At 42.4% G+C, this 13229-nt stretch overlaps 1 protein-coding gene across 1 annotated transcript in view; it reads right to left on the bottom strand.

Moving 5' to 3' along the window:
* Positions 1–754: 754 nt before the first annotated feature.
* The window catches only part of gabrr2a (gamma-aminobutyric acid type A receptor subunit rho2a), a 77829-nt gene continuing 65354 nt past the window's right edge, over positions 755–13229 (bottom strand). Inside the window, exons 7-9 of the mRNA XM_080871168.1 lie at positions 10683–10835; positions 6702–6910; positions 755–1302 (exon numbers count right to left, since the gene is read on the bottom strand). Of these exons, the coding sequence (XP_080727294.1) occupies positions 967–1302; positions 6702–6910; positions 10683–10835 (698 nt within the window). The 3' untranslated portion in view covers positions 755–966. The remainder of the gene's footprint in view (positions 1303–6701; positions 6911–10682; positions 10836–13229) is intronic.

Here is a 13229-nt window from a genome sequence, read left to right as displayed (position 1 = left end):
AAATATCTCTGCAGTTATGGTTACATTACAAGAAACTTTGGTATACATAGTATTGTTCTCCACGGCATGAATCCTGAGTTTCTTGATTTCTTTTACAGAGAAAACTTTATGATTATGTATTATTTTCCACTAATGTTACTATATTGACATTCATCAGCTTCACTTTGTATTTAATCAATTTCTTTCATATTTTTAGAAGCCATTCTTCACAAAAACATTTGAGCTGTTCCCATATTTGTTTCTAGAACTCTATACAGCATATAATGAAAATGCTGAAACTGACAGCAGCAAAATAGAAGCTGGTATCCATGTTAAAGCAAAAGCACTTATTCGCCTTTAAGATGATGCGCATACTAACAGAGTAACCTCGGAGAACTCTTAATGTGTGTTCCTCAATCTTAGGTCAGAATATCATTTTAGCTGAAATAACTGTCTTACAAATATGATCAGAGTTCATTATTTATCTATCATATATATATGAAAATAACTGAGTCATGATTAACAATGCACCTCATTGTGACTTTCATTTTATGATTGTTAAAAATCAAAACAATAAATATAAATAAACAATCAATACCTCACGGCATAAATACAGACACTATACACTGTATCTTTATCTATACAATTAAAATACAAAATATACGGTTTCTTCATCATACCAGGAATAGCAGTAATTTGTACAAAGACCTTTTCAATAGCAGCTGACAACTGACAAAGCTAAAAGAGACGACAAGAATTAGCATCAGTGGTTTGGAACAGAATTTATATCTTTTGTTTTTTTTAACTGATTGACATCCCATAGTCACATTGGAAACATTTAAGACATGTTTTGCTCATGTCCTTCATTATAATGATTTAGCAGCACAACAGCACTCAGAATTAGTCCCTTGTCTCACTGATGTAGCATTCATACTATCTGTGTATGCTAATGTCCCCACTGGCCTCAGTCTTGACTGACAGTGTTGTTTAGCAGTATACTGACCAGTAGATAAGATTAAAGAAGATGTATGAACCAGGGAAAATCATTCGGGAGTATTTGTCAATGGCATGCGTGTTCTGGATGATGTTGAGGGCACGAAGGCTCTTCTTCTTCTTCGTTGTTGTGGACTCACTACTCACTGACAGGTGTACCACCATATGATCAGGTTTATCAGAAACCTCGTGCATGTCTGCCTGTACTTCCTCAGGTACTATGGGCTCTTCAGTGTAGCCAGCCAAACTATTGGTGTCAGCTTCACTGTAGGTGCCATCCAACATGGTCATGGTTCGTGTTTGGGAAATACCACAGGTACAGGGCAGTGACTGGCAGGGAAGAAATACAACTGAAGTCATTATTGCATGCAACATCACCACATATCAACAGTTCATCTTTGCTCCAGGACAGAGCAGCTGGAACACAGATTTTTTGAAGATCACTGCATGAATGATAGCTGTCTTGTAAATGTGCCAATCTTATTCATTTCAGCTACTGTTATCAGAAAGGATTGTGTTGTTCAAACTTCTGCTTTAAAAGCTCTCAGTACAGCACAGTGCCATTTGTTTAAATTCATCCATCCATCCATCCATCCATCCATCCATCCATCCATCCATCTTCTTCCACTTTATCTGGGGCTGGGTCGCGGGGGCAGCAGCCTAAGCAGATAAGCCCAGACCTCCCTCTCCCCAGCCACCTCCTCTAACTTATCCGGGAGAACACCAAGGCGTTCCCAGGCCAGCCGAGAGATATAATCTCTCCAGCGTGTCCTGGGTCTGCAGGAGGCATCCTTGTCAGATGCCCGAACCACCTCAGCTGGCTCCTTTCGATGTGGAGGAGCAGCTGCTCTACTCTGAGCCCCTCCCGGTTGGCTGAACTTCTCACCCTATCTCTAAGGGAGAGGCCAGCCACCCTTCGGAGGAAACTCATTTCCGCCGCTTGTATCCACGATCTCGTTCTTTCGGTTATTACCCACAGCTCGTGGCCATAGGTGAGGGTACGGACATAGATCGACTGGTAAATTGAGACCTTCGCTTTTACACTCAGCTCTCTCTTCACTATGAAGGACCGGTGCAGCGTCCGCATCACTGCAGCCGCAGCATCAATCCATCTGTCAATCTTCGGCTCCCTTCTCCCATCACTTGCGAACAAGACCCCGAGATACTTGAACTCCTCCACTTGGGGCAGGAATTCATCCCCGACCCGGAGTGGGCACTCCACCCTTTTCCGTCTGAGAACCACGGCGCTGCTTCACACTCGACTGCAAACCGTTCCAGTGCAAGCTGGAGGTCATCACCCAATGAAGCCAACAGAACCACATCATCTGCAAAAAGCAGAGATGAGATTCTGAGGCCACCCAAGTGAAAGCCTTCCACCACTTGGCTACGCCTAGAAATCCTGTCCATAAAAATTATGAACAGAATCGGTGACAAAGGGCAGCCCTGGCGGAACCCATCACCCACCGGGAATGAGTCTGACTTATTGCCGGCAATGCGAACCAAGCTCTTTCAAAGGTTGTATAGGGATCGAATGGCCCGTAGCAATGGGCCAGACACCCCATACTCCCGTAGCATCCCGTAGACACGGTTGAATGCCTTCTTCAAGTCCACAAAACACATGTAGACTGGTTGGGCAAACTCCCATGCGCCCTCAAGTATCCTTGAGAGGATAAAGAGCTCGTCCAGTGTTCTGCAACCAGGGCGAAAACTGCATTGTTCCTTTTGTATCTGAGGTTTGACTAGTGGACGAATTCTCCTTTCCAGCACCCTGGCATAGACTTTCCCAGGGAGGCTGAGGAGTGTGATTCCCCTGTAGTTGGAACACACCCTCCGGTCTCCCTTCTTAAAGATGGGGACCACCACCCCCGTCTGCCAGTCCAGGGGTACTGCCCCTGATCTCCACGCAACATTGTAGAGGCGTGTCAATCAGGACAACCCTACAACGTCCAGAGCCTTCAGGAACTCGGGGTGGACCTTATCCACACCAGGGGCTCTGCCACCAAGGAGTTGTTTAACTGCCTCAGTGACCTCGCCCCCGGAAATTGGCGGGTCATTCCCCTCATCCCCAGACTCTGCTTCCTCCTCGGAAGACATGTCAGAGGGATTAAGGAGGTCCTCGAAGTATTCCTTCCACCGCGCGACAATTTTCTCAGTCGACGTCAGCAGCGCTTCGCCAGCACTATACACAGTGCAGGTAGAGCACCGCTTTCCCCTCCTGAGACGCCTGACGGTTTGCCAGAATCTCTTCGAGGCAGTCCCAAAGTCTTTTTCGATGGCCTCTCCGAACTCCTCCCACACCCGAGTTTTTGCTTCAGCCACTGCCCAAGCCGCATTCCACTTGGCCTGTCGGTACCTGTCAGCTGCCTCCGAAGTCACACTGGCTAACCAAGCCTGATAGGACTCCTTCTTCAGCCTGGTGGCTCCCTTCACCTCTGGTGTCCACCATTTGGTTTGGGGGTTACCACCACGACAGGCACCAACCACTTTGCGGCCGCAGCTAAATGCAGCAGCTTCAATGAAGATGCTGAACATGGTCCATTTGGACTCAATGTCCCCAGTCTCCCTCGGAATGCTGTTGCAGCTCTGCCGGTGGTGTGCGTTGAAGATCTCACAGACTGGGGCCTCTGCTACAGTGGGGCAAAAAAGTATTTAGTCAGCCACCGATTGTGCAAGTTCCCCCACCTAAAATGATGACAGAGGTCAGTAATTTGCACCAGAGGTACACTTCAACTGTGAGAGACAGAATGTGAAAAAAAAATCCATGAATCCACATTGTAGGATTTGTAAAGAATTTATTCGTAAATCAGGGTGGAAAATAAGTATTTGGTCAATAACAAAAATACAACTCAATACTTTGTAACATAACCTTTGTTGGCAATAACAGAGGTCAAACGTTTACTATAGGTCTTTACCAGGTTTGCACACACAGTAGCTGGTATTTTGGCCCATTCCTCCATGCAGATCTTCTCGAGAGCAGTGATGTTTTGGGGCTGTCGCCGAGCAACACGGACTTTCAACTCCCGCCACAGATTTTCTATGGGGTTGAGGTCTGGAGACTGGCTAGGCCACTCCAGGACTTTCAAATGCTTCTTACGGAGCCACTCCTTTGTTGCCCGGGCGGTGTGTTTTGGATCATTGTCATGTTGGAAGACCCAGCCTCGTTTCATCTTCAAAGTTCTCACTGATGGAAGGAGGTTTTGGCTCAAAATCTCACGATACATGGCCCCATTCATTCTGTCCTTAACACGGATCAGTCGTCCTGTCCCCTTGGCAGAAAAACAGCCCCATAGCATGATGTTTCCACCTTCACAGTAGGTATGGTGTTCTTGGGATGCAACTCAGTATTCTTCTTCCTCCAAACACCACGAGTTGAGTTTATACCAAAAAGTTCTACTTTGGTTTCATCTGACCACATGACATTCTCCCAATCCTCTGCTGTATCATCCATGTGCTCTCTGGCAAACTTCAGACGGGCCTGGACATGCACTGGCTTCAGCAGCGGAACACGTCTGGCACTGCGGGATTTGATTCCCTGCCGTTGTAGTGTGTTACTGATGGTGACCTTTGTTACTTTGGTCCCAGCTCTCTGCAGGTCATTCACCAGGTCCCCCCGTGTGGTTCTGGGATCTTTGCTCACCGTTCTCATGATCATTTTGACCCCACGGGATGAGATCTTGCGTGGAGCCCCAGATCGAGGGAGATTATCAGTGGTCTTGTATGTCTTCCATTTTCTGATGATTGCTCCCACAGTTGATTTTTTCACACCAAGCTGCTTGCCTATTGTAGATTCACTCTTCCCAGTCTGGTGCAGGTCTACAATACTTTTCCTGGTGTCCTTCGAAAGCTCTTTGGTCTTGGCCATGGCGGAGTTTGGAGTCTGACTGTTTGAGGCTGTGGACAGGTGTCTTTTATACAGATGATGAGTTCAAACAGGTGCCATTCATGCAGGTAACGAGTGGGGGACAGAAAAGCTTCTTACAGAAGACGTTACAGGTCTGTGAGAGCCAGAGATTTTCCTTGTTTGAGGTGACCAAATACTTATTTTCCACCCTGATTTACGAATAAATTCTTTACAAATCCTACCATGTGGATTCATGGATTTTTTTTTTCACATTCTGTCTCTCACAGTTGAAGTGTACCTCTGGTGCAAATTACTGACCTCTGTCATCATTTTAAGTGGGGGAACTTGCACAATCGGTGGCTGACTAAATACTTTTTTGCCCCACTGTATTACGCTTCCGGGCACCCAACACGTCCCTATATTATGAGATTGGAAAAATGAGGAAACACGAGAATCGTTCAGAATGAATTTACACATGTATGTTTGTTTTACTTAAATCGCTTTGGAAAGACTATCTAACGTCATTAGGTGCACACTGTAGGTGTTCGCAGCACACCCTCACTACGCGTTTAGGTGCACTGGGTCTGTCCAGCGTCCTCCCCTGCCACCTGATCCAAGTCACCACCAGGTGGTGATCAGTTGACAGCTCAGCCCCTCTCTTTACCTGAGTGTCCAGAACATATGGTCGCAGGTCTGGTGGAAAGATTACAAAATCGATCATCGACCTGCGGCCTACAGCATCCTGGTGCCACGTGCATTTATGGACACTCTTATGTTCGAACAAGGTGTTCAATTCAGTTTTATTAATATAGCGCCAATTCATAACAACAGTTGCCTCAAGGCACTTTGGTCTAATCTTAAAAGTAGAGATGTGTCTGTCTCCTGAGTTAACAGAAGGAGATAGAAAGAAAAATAAAGGAGAAGAGTGATAGAGAGAGAAAAGACACTAAAAATCTGCTCCATCACCTGCTGAAGAAAAAAAAGCAAAAAGAAAATAACAGAGTAGGGGAATCACAGCAACAACCAACCAACAAACCAGTAACAGTAAATAATAAATATTGAATGTTACTGAGCAGCATACAGGAGCCTGCAGGCTCCAGCAGGCAGACGGCTACGCCAGAGCAGACCAAGCCCCGGGCCCAGAGACCTGAGATCCAAGGGCCCTCCACACCCCGGGAGGTGCCCAACTGAGCCAGGGGGACCAGGCCCCACCAAGCAGCTGCTGGGAGTGAGCCAGTACTCACCCGAGAACCCAGCGCCAGACACAGAGAACCACGAATGCAATGGCAGGGAGTGTGGTGGGGGGAGAGATACTTTGGAAAAAGCTGCAATCACAGCACTGTAGGATGGTGACTCCTCCTCGGCTTAGTGATGCTCGTTCCCTTTCTAACATTAAAGACCTCCCTGACTCTGTTCCAACCAGCGTTTCTCCCTGTCCAAGATGTGTACATCCTCATCACTGGAAGACTGGCCTGTAGGTGTAAATAGACTGCGGAGTCCTGGCCTGACAAGATAGCTCTTCTGTGTTGTGCCATCCACCTAGCCAGGGTTCTTTGGTTTCCCTAAATGTATAATTCAACTGTTAAACATCATTCAGGGATGAGATCTCACAAATTTCACTAACTCTAACAAACTGCTGGCCACAAACACTCACTGTTTCTCTGTTCTTTATTTCTGTCTTTATTTCTTTGGCACTCTTGAGGTGTTGCTTGTAAAACAGAAACCCTGACAGATATTGTAGTAAGTGAAGTGACTCGGGAAGAGAGTCTGGAGGTTTTGCCATTTGATACAGCTGAAGGAGTTGAGGTGTGCCTTGTGAGTAGAATGAATTAACCTCTTTTTAGTTACATTACTTTCTCTTTTGATTTATCAGTGCAGTGAAACAAACCTGAGACCGCACTCTCTCTCTCATTTTGCGCTCTCGACGGTCCTGGACAGTGGACAGGTAGTTGACAGCAGCGTATTCCAACACAGACAAGAAGACAAAGACAAAGCTGACCCAGAGATAAATGTCCACAGCTTTGATGTAGGAGACCCTGGGCATGGAGGCATTCACTCCAGTAATGATGGTGGACATGGTCAACACTGTGGTGATGCCTGGACACAGGATACAAAGTTTTACTAAAGTAAACATGTTTGAATCTTAGCATGCATCTTTTTCATATTACATTGTAGACACTACAGCATAATTCTTTTTTATCTTCAGTCAGGGAGCTAATCTTATGTATAGCTAAAAGTGCAGGCGTAAAAGCATTACCCTGATTCAATACCATTGCCACGCAATGCATGTGACATGACAAGGCTGGATATTTGATTATATGCTGAAGATAATAAAATCATCATTTTAAATTAAATATAACTAGAAAATAATAAAAATACATCAGTGCGTTGTGGCCTTGTATAGTGTATTACCTACAATGATAGTAGGTGTTTTAACATCATCGTAAATTTACAAGTGTGAGTTTTAGAAATTTGTTGGATCTCTCACAACCACTTGTAATTGCAAAACTATTAACAACTGAATTCTGTCATGATCCTGGGTCTTTTGACCCAGCGTTTTAAGTTTGAGTTTATTTTGTTCATTAGGTTATCTAAGTTCATTTGGTTATTAGACTCCTTGTGTTTTCTTCCCCTGTATTTAAGTTTCCCCTCAACCTTCGTGTTTCATGCTGCGTGTCTTATGTTATCAAGTTTGTATTATCATGTCTGTCTCATGTTTCCTGTTTTATTTTGAAGGAGTCGTGTGTTCTTTGTACATTGTATTTAGTTTCACTTCCCTTGTCCTGTTATTAGGCTCATGTCAGTCAGCTGTTCCTCCATGTGTTCCCACTTCCCCTAATCACCTGCTGTGTATTTAAGTCCTCTATTTTCAGTGTGTGATTGTCAGGTCGTCTGTTGTTCATGCCATGCTTCCAAGTTTCTTGTCTAGGTTTTTCTTATTGTTTGTTTAGATTCCCCAGTTTAGGTTTGTGTTAATTTTGCTTCAGTTTGCCTTGCCCTTTGTTTGTACCTTTTCTACCAGCCATATTAAACGGCTCGCCTTTTGTTAACATTTCAAGTTCTGTTCCCTGTTCCTTGGAGTCTGCGTTTTGGGTCCTTTTCTCAATTCATACAGTCTGCTCTCGCCAGACTGTGACAGAATTCAATTTAATTAAATTTATATAGTGCCAAATCACAATAACACTTCCCTCAAAACACTTTATATTGTAAGGTAAAGACCCTATAATAATAAAAAGAAAACAGAGAATCCCCAACAATTATATGACCCCATAAATCAGAGACAAAGTCTGAGAATTCAGACAGAACCTCAGCCTAGGTGGATGATGGGTAACAACAAATAAGACTGGTTGTTTGATTTTTCCAGCTGGGGTGGACAAGGCTAAGTGTCAGGCTTTTGAATGAATTAAAATTCTGTCTAGGTCTTTGGTTGATTAATCAACTGGTGTGGAATAATGTGCAAACACACATTATTACTCAAGGATGTCAAGGACTAACTAAACATCTGAAGCAGTGAGCAAGACAGTGCAGGAGAGACGAGTGAAGTGGCCATGCTGCTAGCGAGTTTTTAATTAAATTGGCTACGCAGATAAGCTACACAAAAACACCAGTGTGTGTTGTAACAGGAAGAGATACTCTACTGCAAGAGAGAGAGCCAACCTGAATGTCATTTCATTTTTCTAATACCTCCATTTTTTACAGCAGGATGAGTCCAGATGTCTTTAAAGGACCAATGTGTTACAGGTGATCACATGCAAAGTATGAGCAATTTTCTGTATAATCGCATTAAACTATGAATCATTGCTTTTCATTTGTTTAAAATGAACCAATGTTATCTACATTTGGTCTGCCAAGCATACTGTGAAGTCACAGTAGTTTCTCCTACATGCTTGGAATGTGAGGAATTGAGTTCGGCAACCTCAGATCCAACACAGTGCTCGCCTCATTTCACTTCAGTGATAGGCTTTGCAATTGTTTCATGTTTTCCTGGTTTTAAAAAGACCAAAACTAGTAGTGTGTTAGTTCATCTCTCAAAAGGACCATCTGTGGCTTAAAGACCTTATCATGTTCATTCCGACTGATGGTATCAATCTTTAACAGCTCCATATTTATAGAATTGAAAAATGCTTCTTAAAACAGCTTGACCATGCACAGTTCTTGCTGGGTCGTGTCTGGATTTTTTCCATCTTGTTTTTCATTTGAAGTTATAATATCAGTACATTTGGTTCTGTTGGCCACAGAACCAAATGAAATGGTGCATACAGCAGTCGCTGACATTGTTTGTGTGGCATGGGGACATTTCTTAAAGATTAACAAGCAGCAAGAGGACATGACTGGGAATTTGGAAATTCTTTTTATAAATTAAGAGAATATTAGAAGATGAAGACGTCAATTATAGATAACTGATAAATGTACAGCCTATTCAAAATGAGTATATATTTTGTCTTTTTAAGTCCTTTGTTAAACAGGTCTTTAAAGATTAATTTAAGTGAAACATTATTAACATTTAATTTATTATAAGGGAATCAAATCCATAATAGGCTTAGTTTAAATGTCATGTAAAGTTAATAAAAAGGTTATTCTCTAGTCCATTTTATTAAAAATCATTTTGTTTGAGAAGCTCATTAATGTAGGGAGTCCAGTAGAATGACTCCATTAATGAAGTGAGGAGGTGGGGAGCATGTACACTAGAAAACTGGGTGGCTGCAGAATTTTGGCTAGAACCATATAATTTTAGACACTGGTACATTTTTGCACTTTTCCAGCTGTGTACCAAAACCTATTCAGTTTACAGTTATGGGATGAAAAATTGGTTACATTTAGCTTTTAACTGAGAGGTGAGACGCCCCCCCCCCCCCCCCCCAATTCTGGAGGCTTAAATGTTATCAAACAACTGACTGAGAAAGTCTTTAAGCAGGTAAAAGGTCTGGAATTGTTCAAAAGTTGTGTTAGCATTCCAAAGGTGTTTATTTGAACACACAGCATGTATTCAAAGCAGCCAATGCAGGTTAAACTGGTCATTGTTGGCAATATTAGCTGAAGAGCTAAAATAAAATTCTGTAGGTAAATCCATTGAATGACAGTAAGTGCGGGTTAAAACGTCTTGATGCATGCTCAATCATCCAGGTAAGTAAATCTCCAAAAGTTGATTCTGCTCATCTGGACGTAGCGTTTTCAGCGGGAGAAACGTTTCCCCAATTAGATTTGGGGAAACCTGCAGTCAGCTGAGACTGAAGAAGTCACCTGGATGATGACGAAACGTTTCTCCCACTGAAAACGCTACGTCCAGATGAACAGAATCAACTTTTGGAGACAGTAAGTGAGCTGTTTTTCAATTTAATAGGAGGTAGAGAACCAACCTTTCTGCTTTATGTGTTACTTTTTTTTTTTTTAACATACTTGTCAGGAAAAGACACCAGAATTAGCTACCTGTTAATTTCATCTGCATAGACTGCCCAAGGACTGCCTGAGCAACTTTCAAATTTAAATTGCTGCTGTAAATTATTAAATGCACAAAGCAGAAAGAAGAAAAAAACAGACCTTCAAACAGTCACGTAAAAACATCTCCACCAACTGAATTTAATAAGAGCGATAAGCTGAGCCATAAGAGAAGTAAGGGGGAAAGCAGATGCCTGCGTGACAAGTACAGCAACAGCCCCAATACAGAAAATAATTCAAAAGAAAAGTAAGCGTGGTATAGCGTGGGAGGCTTGTGTGATGACACATGTATGTGTGTATTCCCAGTTGGTGGAGCTATGTCACAACGAGCTTTCATCATTCCACAGAGACAGATTTTCCTCAGGCATGCAGAGCCTCTTCAAAGAACATTTGATATGAGTTTCTTTTCTTTTTTCTCTCTTTTTCTTTTTACCCAAGGAGACTCTGGCTGGCACAGCCCGGCGGTCAATCCAGAATGACACCCATGAAAGCATCACCATGAGTGTGGCGGGAAAGTACGTCTGCAGCAGGAAGAAGAAGATGTGCCGTCTCAATGTGAAGTTGATGTAGAGACGATTGTACCAGCCTGAAAACACAACAAGAGACCTTCTCAGAGTGGTAAAACAGTCAGAGCTTTCCTTACCTGAAATGTCAAGATTTTGCATGAGGTGTCAAATGTGTAGGTGTAAGATGTAAGAAGTGAAGAATTCTGCTTCTTATTTCCTCTAAAGTACTGCAACAAAATGTATGACTTTTGCCCTCTAACTTAATAACATAAAAACTGCCTGGTGACAGATAGAAACAAAAAGCAGCCTAACCAAATATTTTTCTTCTTCGAGAAAACAGCTGGAAGATCCACAGGGCCTTCCTCGATTATAAACCACTGGTTATCCGCAAGAAACATCTGATAAAACCCACGCACTGGCTTAAAAACTCATGAAATGAAATCAGTGGTTAACTAAGTGCTTAACCAGTGTAAAGACTTTCAGACAGATGTAATATGTAATGTTTGAATGCTCGTTATTTGTGCAGCAAAATTTAGAATGTTCAGCAGCAAAAGACATTTATAAAGATGAGTCTCCTGGGTTTCTGAGAAAGGTATTTTTCAAATAATAAAGTGATGCTTTTAAAATCACACCCTCTGGGTGGCTCTTGCCAGCTATTTCAAATTCTTCAATCCGTATTTGGTGAGTTGAACTTTATTGTAGTTAAACAATTTCTATACCTTTTTTTTTTTTAAATCCAGAAATACTATCACTAACATTTCTGCCTTGAAAAAGAATGCAGAACTTCAGAGTTTATGCTGGGGATAGGTTGTAGATAGGTTGTATCAAGAAAGGTGGGATAGAGACAGATTGAAGTCCCCCTGACTTACCTCTCATCACCTCAGAGACAGGACGAAAAGGCTTAACATCCAGTCAGAGTTTCTTTGTGTGGTTTAGTAAATCATCCTTATTCTTAAGTTTGAGCAGTGATCTTGTAATGGTAAATGGTAAATGGCCTGCATTTGTATAGCGCTTTTCTAGTCCATAGGACCCCAAAGCACTTTACACTACATTCAGTCATTCACACACACATTCACACACTGGTGATGGCAGCTACATTGTAGCCACAGCTGCCCTGGGGCGCACTGACAGAGGCGAGGCTGCCGGACACAGGCGCCACCGGGCCCTCTGACCACCACCAGTAGGCAAACACGGGGTTAGTATCTTGCCCAAGGATATTTGGCATGCAGCCAGGATGCAGCCTGGGATCGAACCACCGACCTTCTGATTAATGGCTAACCTGCTCTGCCACCTGAGCTACAGCCACGTGATCAAGCTTCGACCTTGGCAAGTATTTTAAAGTTGAACAAATATAACAAATAAGCCAATACAACCTATGAAATGATTCCAAGACAGGTCTAACTGAGAGGCTGTGTAGAAACAGCCTTAGGAGGTGTGTGTGTGTGTGTGTGTGTGTGTGTGTGTGTGTGTGTGTGTGTGTGTGTGTGTGTGTGTGTGTGTGTGTGTGTGTGTGTGTGTGTGTGTTTTGCAGGATGGGGAGGAGCCACCAAAGAATGTCTGATTTTTATAATGTATAATTTAATAAAAATAAGTTCTATTAAGAAAAAGTGAGTATTCCTCTATATTTGAATTGTGTTAAAATGGATGTACATATGAGAATGTATTAATGACAAATCTACCTGAAGTAGAATTACCTGAAACAAATGAAACATTAAGATATTGTATCCATAGCTGACTGAAGGTTCAAATGCTGTGTAATTATTAAAAGTATATTAAGTATTACATGGAAAAGAAAAAATGCAATGAAGTGATTTCAATGACTTGTGATTGCTATTATTATTTGATTCTGCTTTTGCTTTGCTCCTGCTAAATTGTTTCAATTTGATATCCTGTAATTAAAGTCATTTTTAATCGTTTGTGAAACAGTAAAGGTATATTTCTGAGTATTAATCCTTTTGGTATAAATAGGTCTTACAGGTTACTCTAGCCCTTTGAAAGTAACAGAACTTTGAGGTCTACTGTCCAGGCCCCAAAATTTAACCCAGTGCACCAATTTAGAGGGTATCTGCCATAACAGGTATCACTGGTAAGATACCGGGCCTGCAAGGCTATTCAGACACTTGTTTATGCTTTTCATCATCTCATTAATTTCCGAAGTATCAAGAAGAATTGCTATACTAAACAAAGCAAACGTCCACTCACTGGAAAATAAACGGAACCATCTCAGACAGGATGTAACATCAACATGAGAGGTGAAAGACAGTTGTTTACTCGTGCTTACTGAGACCTGGCTTAGCAGGGCTAACCATATGCTTATTTAGATAAGCATGAAATAAAGAAACATAAAAACATGAAGATATGATAATAATTTGTACTCCATGTAGTGGTCCAGACTTGGTATTGGTCCCACCAGATTGACAGTTGTATTTGACTTGTTATTACCGGCTAATTCCATGATGTCTTTCTACCTCTAT

The sequence above is a fragment of the Rhamphochromis sp. 'chilingali' genome (assembly GCF_963969265.1).
Source record: "Rhamphochromis sp. 'chilingali' genome assembly, chromosome: 21".
NCBI lineage: Eukaryota > Metazoa > Chordata > Actinopteri > Cichliformes > Cichlidae > Rhamphochromis > Rhamphochromis sp. 'chilingali'.
Note: the sequence above shows the minus strand (reverse complement) of the source record. Positions and strands in the feature narration are given on the sequence as shown.